The sequence below is a fragment of the Nelumbo lutea genome, chromosome 1 (assembly GCF_056320005.1).
Source record: "Nelumbo lutea isolate HS-2025 chromosome 1, American lotus-T2T, whole genome shotgun sequence".
In the NCBI taxonomy this organism is placed as follows: Eukaryota; Viridiplantae; Streptophyta; class Magnoliopsida; order Proteales; family Nelumbonaceae; genus Nelumbo; species Nelumbo lutea.
Window position 1 is genome coordinate 72,895,972 of NC_142684.1, and position 12,820 is coordinate 72,908,791.

Consider the following 12,820-nt stretch of genomic DNA (forward strand, 5'->3'; position numbering starts at 1 on the left):
GGTTGTAGGCATGAGGATAGCGATGAATGATTCAGGCGGATAGAAGATAGCCTTGAAAAGGTGACTAGGGCATATAGAGTTGTACAACGCCAGGTGGGAAGGATAATATCCATACTTCCTTAAAATCTTCAAGGCATACTAAACGATGATCAGGATTTACCCAAGAGGCGCAGAGGTAACACATGTCTCAAAGTACAATTCCAATATTGACATACTAGATGTGTTTACAAATATGCATTCTTGTTTGCTATCATTGTTAGGTTCCCGACCAATTGAATGCACCACGTGAAGTATCATAGCATGTCCACGTGAAGCATCATAACATGAGTCAGCATCCTTGTACAGGTATCATAATAAAAAATCAGAATTGAATCCCAAATTACCTTTAATCCATGGTTATTGGCATTACCATTCCTTAGTTAACTCTTAATAAAATCTAATATTTCTGTTGGAATCTGATTCAGATCCTTGTACAGGTATCTAATCCCAGATTCCTCAGTTAACTCTTAATAAATGTGATTGGCATTATCTTTAATCCATTGCTTCTTCCTGAGGTAGAAGTGGAGCTTCTTTATTTTCCAGTGGGGTATCTTGAGATAGTGTGGCAGTCTAGTACAATTTACCTGCTCCTCATTCTATTTGAAACTCTTATGACTTGTTGACTGGAGAGGATATTGAGATTCATGTTGTATCTTGCCTTTTATTCAGTAGTGTTCCTTTTGATATTTTCTAGAATGTTTGGGTCCCTCTTCCGTTTGCCTCCTTTACTAATGCTTGCTGCTACATTTGAGCTGGTATTAAAATTAAAACACTGCATTCATGGCCTCCTATCAACATTCAGTTACAGAACTTCAAAATTGAGATATAGGACCATCCAAATCAAGATAAGGATTTTAAACCATATTCTTTATGGAGGCAAGATGAAATTACTTATTTGGTTGCTTTCTGTATTGGAAAATTAGTTACTCAATGCAAGAAGTGAATAGAAGGACGCAGTAACATGTAAAAAGGCCAGAAGGCACACTAACATCACACTTTAATTGGTGATCTGTCCACGAATTGCTACCTAGCTAGATGCTAATTCATGAAATATTTAGAATTCAGAAAGATAAAGGTGGGATTTTGAAGCTTGTTTTATCTCTTTAAATTAAAGAACTTTCTAGAAAAGTTAGGGGTTTTGATCTTTCTGGGTTTGAAAACTTTCATCATTTTCTTTGACCCCTTGAGGTTAAATGTGGCTCTTCTAATGGTTTTCTGATATGCATAATGAAGGGTTGCAGATACTACCTTTTCCTGATATGGTTAACAGTACTTAGGACACTGATAAGTTAGCTGATATTTTGCACCTTCAGATTCATGGAAATGCCAATTAGGTCACTCTTAAGTTGTCTTAAGACCTCTTGGTTATTCTTGTATGCAGGAAACAACTCGTTGCTTTCAATGTCAGTGATTTTTTCTTTATTTAGGTATTCTTGTATATTAATACATGTCCTATGCTTATAATGTTTAGGTATTCACATACAGAGTAGCCTTCTATGTCTATTTCTCCAGATTATTACTAACCAATTTGTAGACATAGGTCCTGTTGATATTAGAGAATGCTATAAAACCGTAGAACCAGTTGGTTCCTAAAAATATTATTAAGGTTACAGGAATAGCTAGAATGCTACTAATTGTACCTGCAGCTCAATTGGATGATGACTTCTCTCCTAAATTTGATTTCAGGAGATGCCCTGTATTCATTGAGGACTTCAATAAATGCTTGTCGCAATCATCTCTCTGAGTGGATCCAGAGTCAAGTTACTCCATGCACTTGGTCCTATGTTAATTGTGATTCTTATTCTGATGTTATTGCTCAGTAAGTTAGGTTTGATATTTTGTCTAAATAAATTGTTTGATGTATCTTCCCATTCATTTCGATTGTTAACTGGGATGTTATTCCATACTGGTTACATTTACCATGTTCAATTAAGCATCTAATAGTTTGGTATACCAAGATATCTGGGATGTATCTTGCAAATCCTACTGAACTGTTTTGTATACCATGTATTGTGCTGTTAGGACACTTCTCCATGGATTGCTCCATGTTATTGAGCGAGGAATCAAACAACATTAATTTTGTTCTTCCTCTGATAGCTTCGAAAACTTTTTCTCCTCTTGTAGGTTTGAAGTCTTAGTCTTTTCTGACTCTCATCAGGCTTGTTGTTCTTCCCTGAATTTGTATCAGCGGTGTCTGGCGAAATGGTAAGCTCCTCTGGAAGTAGATCAGCTTTTATATGCAGTTTCTTCTCTTTCTCAAGATGCCTAGTATTAGTTAGATCCCTGCTGCATAGAGCACCATTCACGGTATATCGAAAAATGAAAATGCCTGTAAAGCTTCTATGCTGGGGGCATAGGCGTAGCTTTCATAGCCTGTAGGGGTGGCAATTGGTTGGAGTCTTGGAGAGAGTAATCAAATTCCATTGGATTTAAAAGGGAAAGATAAGTGTTGAAGTCAAGTCAAGCCTAACCCGGATTTTGGAATTAACCACTTTGGCTGTTGATGTCAAGAATGTCAGTGGGTCGGGTTGACTGTAAAACCCACAATGATCCGACCCTGTTGGGTTAGAGCCGGGTCAGACTTAATCTGGTTTTGGGTTTAGGTGAACTCATACTGTACTTGACCTATTAACATTGATATCAGATTATCAGGTATGCTTGAAAATAATTGGAGGACGAACCTCTCAAGTTAATTCGGTTATTCAAGTTGAATTTTTTGCTATTTTGCAGGTGTTACGGGAATTACAAAACTGGAATTTTGAAGAAGTCTATTTATGTTCTAATGCACAGCAGCTGATAAGAACGTTTACACAGCATATGGATACTCCCTGGTCATGCCACTGGCTTTTGTTGAAAGTCAGGATGTTACTAAGGAAACTTAAAAAAGTGAATTTTTGTTATGTAAATAGACAGTTTAACAAATCAGCCCACACGGTATCCCAATTAACTAAATCTCACTCTTCTTTTTTTGTTAGTTCAGATTATCTAGAAGGGATACTCAGAGTTGAGGACTTTATTTCCCTTTTTGTGTGTTAATATAGTATTTACCTTTCAAAAAAAAAAAAAAAAAAAGATTATCAGGTATACTGTACATACGATGGGTCAGGTTGGGTTGGATATTCCCCTCCTTAATTAATTGGGCCGGGACGAGTTTGGGCTGAGCAAAGCAGACCCATTGATATCCCCAATTATCCCTTTCCTTTGACAAAATAAAATGGAAAAAAAATGCAATTAAAATTAGACAAGAACAAGACAGAAGAATTGGTCTAGGACTACCAGACCCAGATGATGGGTTTAAGATTGGATCAATGAAATAAAGGAAAAAGTCAAATGCCTATAAAGAAAAAAAAAAAGGAAAATAAAGGAATTTACACAATAGTAGTCTCTCCTTAAAAGATTGTTGAGTTGGGCCTAGTTGTTTTTTTATTCTTATTTTAAGCTATTTAGTTAGGAAGTTGTTGGGCTTTAGGCCCATTAGTTTATGTTTTTAAGTTATGATTGTTCAGCTACATTAGTAGCCACCCTACTAAGGGCATCCTTGTAATATCTCATCATTTAAGTTAAGTATAAATATAACGAGGGGTTGGCAGCTAGGGTTAATCCAAGAATCCTGGTTGACTTTCTACTCTTTTTTTCCTTTCTTTTCTTCTCTACTATTGAAATCTTTATCTTCTTCCCCTTTCTTTTCACAAGAAATTCAACTAAATCTACAATTAGTGATTTTTACTCGGTATCAGAGTAGGCCGAAGGTTCCTTGAGTTGTTTCCTCATGCAGTCCTAGATCGGCTGATTGCATGGTGATTTAAGAGGCTGATTGAAGTTCTCAGATAAGCCCAATTTTTGGATTTTTTGGTGGATCTGTGTGCCCTGTAACTTGTCTAGGTTTGTCATCAAAATTAGGAAAAACTAGAGAAAGGGGTGGTTCAAGTATTGCCTGATTTGGAGGCTTCTAGAGAGAGCGACTACCTCTTCTCTCTCTTCTCTCGTCCCACAGAAAATGAATTTTTTGTGGGAAGACAGTCTAGGACACGAGAAAGGTGTTGTTGGTTCTAGAAGTGTTTTGTTTGATCTTGTTACATATTTCAGTTATTTTCTTTACATTTTTTGAGAAGCATGGAGGTTCACGGAGTTGAAAATAAGCCCGGGAGTGAAATGAGACCAGTGAGAGGAGGTGGCGGAGGCCTTTTCGGGACTAGGACCATTACTACCGTTAGGTTGGATGGTGCAAATTACTTGGAATGATCACAATCTGCAAAGATGGCCATTGGTGCTCGTGGGACATTAGGGTATATCACTGGTGAGGAAGTGAAATCCGAAACTAGCAACTCCCGGTGGGTACAGGAGAATTATATGGTGATGACTTGGTTGTGTAATTCCATGTTGCCCCATATAAGTAAAAATTTTTTATGGGCAAATACAACTAAAGAAATATAGGATGGGGTTGTAGAAACCTATTCACAGAGGGAGAATGTTGCTAGGGCTTATTAGTTGAGAAATCAGATTATTTCTACAAGGCAAGGAGATAGACCTGTTGCAGCCTATTTTTCATCCCTTAAAACCCTGTGGCAGGAGATTGACCATTTAGAGACATTTGCTTGGGAAACCACTAAGGATGTAACTACCTATCAGAAACATCTAGAGAAGTATAGGGTGTTTGAATTTCTTGCTGACCTTAATCCTGAGTATGATATTGCAAGACAACATATTCTTTCCAAAGACATTTTTACCCTCTCCCAAGCATATGCCTTTGTGTCAGGGGAGGAGAGCAGGAGAGATGTGATGATGAAAAATTCTGTTTTTGATCAATCTTCCATGGTGAGTACTGTGAAACCTAAACAAAGTGGAGATCGGGGTGGCAGTGAAATCAAGAAAGAAGATAAAAGAGATTTGATCTGTACTACTATAAGAAGCCTAAACACACAAGAGATTCTTGTTGGAAGCTTCACCCACATCTTGTGTCAACTAGATTGAAAAATAAGAAGGGAAATGCACACATGGCAGTTACTGGTGACATTCCGGCCCCTCCTACTACAGTTGCTCTAGAGTATGTTGTAGCTGCTGCAGTAAGGGCCGAACTTGAGAGGTATGGACAACTATTGAACCAGCGGGATACAACCAGTTCCAATTCAGCAACAAGTAGACAACAAGGTAGAGGTGGCATTGGTGGAGTTTAATCTACTTCCTTTGCTAACACAGGTAGTTCACAAATCACTGCAAATTATGTTTCTACTTTAGGTAAGCAGGGACCTCCTTGGATTATAGATTCTGGAGCCTCAGAGCACATGACTCATAGCTCTACTATTTTTTCTTCTTACCAGCTCTATTCTGGCAGGGATAGGGTCTCCAAAATTGATGAATCCCATGTTTCTATTGTTGGGAAGGGATCTGTCAAGATTAGTGATTCTATTTCTCTTCCCTCAGTCCTTTATGTTCCTAGATTGAGCACTAATTTGTTATCTGTTAGTAGTTTGATTAAGAACCTGAACTGTTCAGTATTTTTTTCTCCTGGTCATTGTATTTTGCAGGATCTGAATTCAAAGAGGACGATTGGGAGTGATCATGAAGTGAATGGGATCTACCTCCTAGATGTTCTTCCTCCTCATTAGAGTCATCATGTCAACATGGATAGTGAGTCAAGGTCTATGGGTCAAATTATGCTTTAGCATAATCGTTTGGGTCATTTACCATTTTCTTCTTTGAGTCTTGTTTCCAAAATTTTTTGAGTCTATTAGTTTGTCAAGTCTAGAGTGTGAAGGTTGTCAACTTGGAAAGCATTGTAGACATTCATTTAAACCTACTAATAAAATGTGTTCTTCTTCTTTTAATGTTATTCATTCGGATGTGTGGGGACCTTACCATGTTCTTTCTATGGGATGTTATTAATTTTTTCTCTTATTTGTGGATGATTTCTTACGACACTCTTGGATTTACCTGATGAGATCCCACGATGAAGAACCATACTTGGTGAAGCAATTTCATCAGATGGTGCTAACACAGTTTGGAACAAGAATAAAGGTGTCCAGATCATACAATGTTAGGGAATATTTTGAAAAACACCTTGCCTCATATCTGTTAGAATATGTTGTCCATCAGAGCTGTTGTCCCTACAACACACAGTAGAATGATGTTGCAGAAATGAAGAACAGACACATTGTTGTGATTGCAAGAAGCATGATGAGCACATCTATAGTTCCAATTCAGTTTTGGGGTGATGTAGTTCTCACAGCAATATATCTGATTAACAGGGTGCCCTCTCATATACTTGGATTCAACACCCCATTAATCAGATATACTGTTGTGAGAACTGCATCACTCCAAAACTGAACTAGAACTGTAGATGCACTCATCATGCTTCTTGCAATCTTAACAATGTTTCTGTTCTTCCTTTCTGCAACACCATTCTGTTATAGGTTGTAGGGACAACTGCTTTGATGGACAACACCATATTCTAACAGATATGAGGCAAGGGACAACTGTTGTGGGCTGTAGATGTTTCATATTTCTCTCAGGGCGTTTGGGTGTGTCTGCTTTGCACATATCTTTGGTCCTCACCACTCGAAGTTTGATCCCAAGGCAAAGAAGTGTGTCTTCCTTGGATATGCAAAAAATCAGAAAGGGTACTACTACTATGATCTAGTCTCTAGGAGCCGGTATATTACCATGGATGTCACTTTGTTTGAATCCACATACTTGTTTTTCAAAGAATCATTCTCAGGGGGAGTGTTTTAGGGAAGCGAGTCAACAGTCTATTCCTATCCCAGTTCCAGTCCATGTGTCTACTCCTGTGCTTGACCATCCTATGTCTACTCCTGTGCTTGACCATCCTACCTTACCACCTCCTTTGCGTCCTACTTCTCAGCATTACTTTCGACAAAGACTTCACAAGGAGGTTGATTCCACTACAGCAGAACTCACATCACTTTCTGTCGATTCCTTAGAGACTCTAGATTCGGCTGACATGGATTCAAGTATTCCTCTTAGTCCCGCTACTGTTTCAGTTCCCATTGATTATACTAACCCTATTACAGATAACCTTGATCTTTCTATTGCTCTTAGAAAAGGGAAGAGAAAGTGTACTGATCATTGTATTTCATAGTACTTATCCTATAGTGGACTTTCTCTTTCCTACTGTGTTTTTCTTTCCTCCCTTGACTCTGTTTCTATACCCAAGGGTGTTAGTGAGGCTCTCTCCAAATTTGAGTGGAAGACAGTTATGTAGTAAGACATGGCAACTTTGGTTAAGAATCAGACATGGGACATTTTGGATCTACCAGAAGGCAAGGAGACAATTGGATGTAGATGGGTTTACACAGTAAAATATAAGGCTGATAGAAGTATAGAAAGGTACAAGGCAAGACTTTTTGCAAAAGGGTACACATAGACCTATGGTATTGATTACTTAGAGATCTTTGCACCAGCTGCAAAGATGACCTCTATTCGAATACTTTTTTCTCTTGCTACCTCATACTCTTGGCCCTTATTTCAACTTGATGTGAAGAATACTTTCGTAAATGGGGATTTGCAAGAGGAAGTGTATATGAATCTTCCTACTGACTTTTACAGTGATACTGAAAAAGGAAAGGTATACAAGCTTAAGATTTCACTTTATGGCTTGAAACAATCTTCTAGAGCATGGTTTGACAGATTCAGAAAGGCCTTGATTGCTTTTAGCTACACTTAGACTCAATCCGATCATACTTTGTTTGTGAAGTGAAGGGGATATTTGGTGTCAGTCCTAATTGTTTATGTGGATGATATTGTTGTCACAGGAAATGACCTAAGTGAAATTGATTATTTGAAAATGAATCTACATAAAGAATTCAAAATTAAGGATCTTGGAGAACTGAGATACTTCTTAGGCATTGAAGTTGCAAGATCAAAACATGGAATTTTTATCTCTCAAAGGAAGTATGTCTTGAATCTTCTTCAAGAGATAGAGAAGCTTGGAACGAAGGCAATCAATACCCCTATTGATCATAACCATAGAATCAATGCATTAGAAGGTGAACCGGTAAAGGACATTGGAAGATATCAGAGACTTGTGGGTCGGCTGTTATACTTGTGTGTGACAAGACCAGACATTTCCTATGCAGTAAGTGTGATAAGTCAATACATGCATGCTCCACGAGTCCAGCATTGGGAGGCAGTTGACAGGATTCTTGCTTATTTGAAGGGACACATGGGCAGAGGGATGTTGTTTACTAATCATGGACAGTTGAAACTAGAGGCTTATACAGATGCAGATTGGGCAGGATGCCTTGATGATAGGAGATCAACTTTAGGAGTGTGCACCCTTGTTGGAGGTAACCTTGTCTTGTGGAATAGTAAGAAACAAACAGTAGTGGCAAGATCAAGAGCTAAAGCTGAATACAAGGCCATGGCACATAGAGTTTCAGAATTTCTCTGGATCCATTCCCTATTAGAAGAAATTGGTGTACAGGTAGAAGAACCTATGATGTTATACTGTGATAACCAGACAACAATTAACATTGCCCATAACCCAGTCTAGCATGACCGAACTAAGCACATTGAAGTGGAGAAACATTTTATCAGAGAAAGAGTAACTTTTGGAGAAGTTTGTCTTTAATATATTGCTTTTGAGCTGCAGCTCGCGGATGTTCTCACAAAAGGTGTTGCAAAGAACAAGCTAAAGCATGATCTATTCAAGTTGGGAATGTGTGACATTTACTCTCAACTTGAGGGGGAGTGTTGAGTTGGGCCTAGTTGTTTTTTTATTCTTATTTTAAGCTATTTAATTAGGAAGTTGTTGGGCTTTAGGCCCATTAGTTTATGTTTTTAAGTTATGATTGTTCAGCTACATTAGTAGCCACCCTACTAAGGGCATCCTTGTAATATCTCATCATTTAAGTTAAGTATAAATATAATGAGGGGTTGGCAACTAGGGTTAATCCAAGAATCCTAGTTGACTTCCTACTCTTTTCTCCCTCTCTTTTCTTCTCTACTACTGAAATCTTTATCTTCCTCCCCTTTCCTTTCACTAGAAATTCAACTAAATCTACAATCAGTGATTTCTACTAAGATATAATCATAAATTTGGTAAAAAGTCTAACTTTGACTTGTATGTAGAATATGTATTCTTAACTATCTAGTAGCTATAATCCTGTGCGTCCAATTCAATGGATATACTGTGAGAGATTCGTTTGGGAAGTTTGACAGATTAAAATGATTTTAGGTTCACAGCTAGGGGTGGAAATACAAAACCAAATTAAATGAAGATCATGTAGAATGAAAAGGCTACCCACCCACCCCCTGGTAGCAGATTAGAGAATGCTTTAAAATAGCAAAATCAGCTCTACCTTGGCATCCTTGAAAGGCACATAACTGCTTTATTAGCATCATCTACCATCTACTCTCTTTATATTTGTATTATTTTTCTTATGCACATCACTACTTTGTCACTTCTTTTTCTTATATCTATTTCGAAAAGAGGCTTCTTGGCCAGGGTTTTTCAGATGAAAACCATGGAGACGGTTTAGCGGGATTTTCCTCTAAATCAATATTTTCTGTCCTATACAGCCATTAATTTGATAAATATACAATTTGTCCTACTACCATGTATTGGGGTTGTTACTCTATTTGCATTGGCTTTTGAAAGATTTAAAACCAAAATGAAGTTGCAGATAAGCAAGAAAAGCTCTAAGATCCTGGCATTGTTTCTGAAGAAATTTGGGTGCAACTACAAAATGTTGAGTCTTAGATTATGTTAGACTTGTAAGTGTCATAAGATCGCTAGTTTACTATTTGAAGAAATGACTAGTTGGGGATTGTCCTTGATTTTTTTCTCCTTTTTCTTTCCCACAAGAAAGTTAACAAATGCAGGTAACCCTAAGGCCCGGTTCGCTTTTTGAATAGTTACTTATCTGGGTAAATGCACTTATTTGGGTAAGTGTTTCCTAGGAAAAACTTACCTAGGTAATAACATTTACCCATGTTCTTTAATTTCTCATGTAAATAAGGTAATGACCATTTTACCCATAAAAATCTATAATTAAAAGGGGATTTTTGTCCCATTCAAGTGTTGGCGACTTCCCCCTAGGTGGGAAAGTTATTTACCCACTTGGGTAAGTGATACCCAAGAAAATAAATTTTCCTTGGTCCCCACATAAATATGAAAAAAGAACATGGGAATCTTGGTCAATGGGAACCAAAATCCCATTGACCAATTTTTCCCCTTCTCAAAATCCAAAAAAAGAACACCCTCTAAGAGGAACCATTTGGATTCAAGATGCCAAGGTATTAGCTTTCTTGCAATGCCTTATCTTATTGAATTGACAAAAACACTTGCATTGTTGACTCAAACATGCCTCATCCCCTCTATTTCATTGATTCAATGCCCCTTAGAATATTGGAAGCCCCAAGGGTTTTGGTAAGATAGCATTCTTAAAGTAGTTCCATTTACTCCTCTTCATTGAAGGTATTATGGTCATCTATAATGTCTTGTGGTCAATATGATAATGATTAATTTAACTTTTTTCCTTTAGTTGTTCTTGACTGAATGAAATTTAATGCAGCACAAAAAGAAGGACTTAAGCTCATAAATGAGAAGTTCAAAGAAGAGGCTGTGACAAAAGCTGTGAGGCTCTTTCCTAATAAGCTCACTGAGTGGTAGATAAACCATCATTTGCTAGAGCTGAAATGTGTGAAGTAGTTGGATCTAAGTGGTAACAACATTGGAGGAAATCAAATTCCAGACTTTCTAGATTCAAAAAGTTCCCAAAATGGCATAGTGAAGGGAATATCTCTTGTACAAATCGAGAATCTATAAAGTTGAAATTAAGATGTATTTGTGATTCAAATGTTTTGAATGGAGAATGGATTTTTAAATTTTACTTGTAATTGATGTTTTTTTTTTTAATTTTTGTATTTCATTTCAATTTAGACAAATGTAAAGAAAGCATGTTATTTGAAGCAAATTAGAAAAAATATTGGCTATATGAAAAAAAAAATAAAGTATAGATTTAGCAACAGTCGTCAACGTGAAAACTGCCGCTAGAACTTCTAGCAATAGTTCTTTTAATGATAGCTTGTCGGCTACTAGCAAAGTTTGTAGTGGCAGTTTTAAAGACCTTAATGGCAGTTTTGGTTGCCGCTAAAAGTCATTTTTCTTGTAGTGCCCATATTGAGCATATCATGTTGTATCTTTTGGGTCCCGATGCACCTATGTACAAATGTTTTGGGACCCCACTCTTTTTCAATAAAAAAATACCTGTATTTAACTCCCTAAAAATGTTTATGTGTATATCTATCTATCTAAGTACTGATACACCTCTACTGATACACAAAGGCGTATTGATATTTTGAACCTTGCCAACAACAAATGGTAAAAATATGTAATGAGCTTTTGGGGTCTTGTCTTTAAAGATCTAGACAATTTGGAAAGTATTCTAGTCTACCATGGTCTACAAAGTTGTTAAATGAATGATTTTAAATGCACAAAGACATGAAGCTTCCAAATTTTTGGCCATTTTGGGCTTCCATAAGATTTTTAGGGCATATGTGTTTCTAGCTTTTTTGGTCTTTCATTGCCAAATGGAGAAAGATCAAATTTTGGTCTTACAAGTTTTGAAAAGCCCAAAGGACAATACAAAAAGACTTTCCAAAAGCTCCCATGTAAAAAACAATTTTAAGAGATTGTTAGTCAACACTCTTCAAAATTAGGAGGCATGAAATCAAAACCTTAGAACCACTGTATAACTCTACGGTATAGTCTGCTATATCCACACCCCTATTTCCCCTGTAATGTGAAGAAAAAAAATGTATTGTGACATGCATAGAGAAAAGTGGAATTAGCTTATATTAGCAGGGTGCACATAGGGCCCATTAGCCTAATGGCATTAGGACTTGTTGGTTAACTAATCATGTAAGCAGAAATGATAGATTGATCTTTAAATATACAATATGTGGTCTACATTATGCACTCAAGTTGTATTCTTATTAAGGATCCAACAATAAATCTTGCTAATCAAGATTCAAAGTATCACCACTCAAGAGTTATAAACCATTGAAACACATCCTTACATTTGCTTTTTGGTTTTGACTTTTTGACAATACAAATAAATGTGCACATGCTTTGCACGTGACAAATTTTGGTGATAATGATTATAATAAATAATATGCTTCCAAACTTTTTTACAATTATTTTATCTTTTTATGTCTATAAAAATTATTTTTATTTGCCACACTTATTTTCTTAATATGATGAATATATGATATTCAAGATGTGCCTAAATATTTTCTACCATTTTTTTGTATTTTTAATATTATTTTGTGTTTTTAATATTTATTATTCAATTATGACATCAATGGTTGACACATTTGACCCAAAAGGTTGAGTTATTGACTCACCACCAAAAGAAAAAAAAAGAACTCAATTTTGAGTTGCATTTAAATTTCTATTTTATTTTCATCGTTAATGATGATGCACAATCTGAACGCTCCCTCGTGCCTTGTGATCTGGCTCGAATAGAGGTCCAACCTGGCAATGACGAGCTGTATGGCCGAACTGGTATCTGTGTGACCGAGCTAAGTGTAAGCTGTAAAAAGAAAGGAGGTGAGAGTGCCCGAGTAGTTTTTACTCAGGGAGGGCACTCCGATGCTTAAGTCAGTGAGTGTGTAGGAGTAATCTTTGAGAGCAAAAGAGAGCTTTGAGGGTATTAGTGTGCATACCTTTTTGGGTGGATATGGACGTCTTATATAGGCCCTTGGACTCTAGGGTCTTAGGGTAATAGTCTTGAGCTCTTTATGGAACTGTTTCCTTATT

At 36.9% G+C, this 12,820-nt stretch overlaps 1 protein-coding gene across 1 annotated transcript; it reads left to right on the plus strand.

The window, feature by feature from the left end:
• The first annotated feature begins 313 nt into the window (after window positions 1-313).
• Window positions 314-3,042, plus strand: LOC148875312 (uncharacterized). Its single transcript, XM_088959870.1, has 4 exons — window positions 314-345; window positions 1,726-1,858; window positions 2,164-2,244; window positions 2,770-3,042. The coding sequence occupies exons 1-4, from the start codon at window positions 324-326 to the stop codon at window positions 2,834-2,836; spliced, it is 303 nt and encodes a 100-aa protein (XP_088815996.1). The 5' UTR covers window positions 314-323; the 3' UTR covers window positions 2,837-3,042.
• The last annotated feature ends 9,778 nt before the right edge of the window (window positions 3,043-12,820 follow it).

What these genes read in the sequence shown, in the direction of transcription:
- LOC148875312 (XM_088959870.1), top strand. Translation starts at nt 324, where the DNA reads ATGAGTCAGCATCCTTGTACAG. An exon ending in GAGTCAGCATCCTTGTACAG is followed by an intron (nt 346 to 1,725) that starts GTATCATAATAA and finishes ATTTGATTTCAG; the next exon opens with GAGATGCCCTGTATTCATTG. An exon ending in TATTCTGATGTTATTGCTCA is followed by an intron (nt 1,859 to 2,163) that starts GTAAGTTAGGTT and finishes CTCCTCTTGTAG; the next exon opens with GTTTGAAGTCTTAGTCTTTT.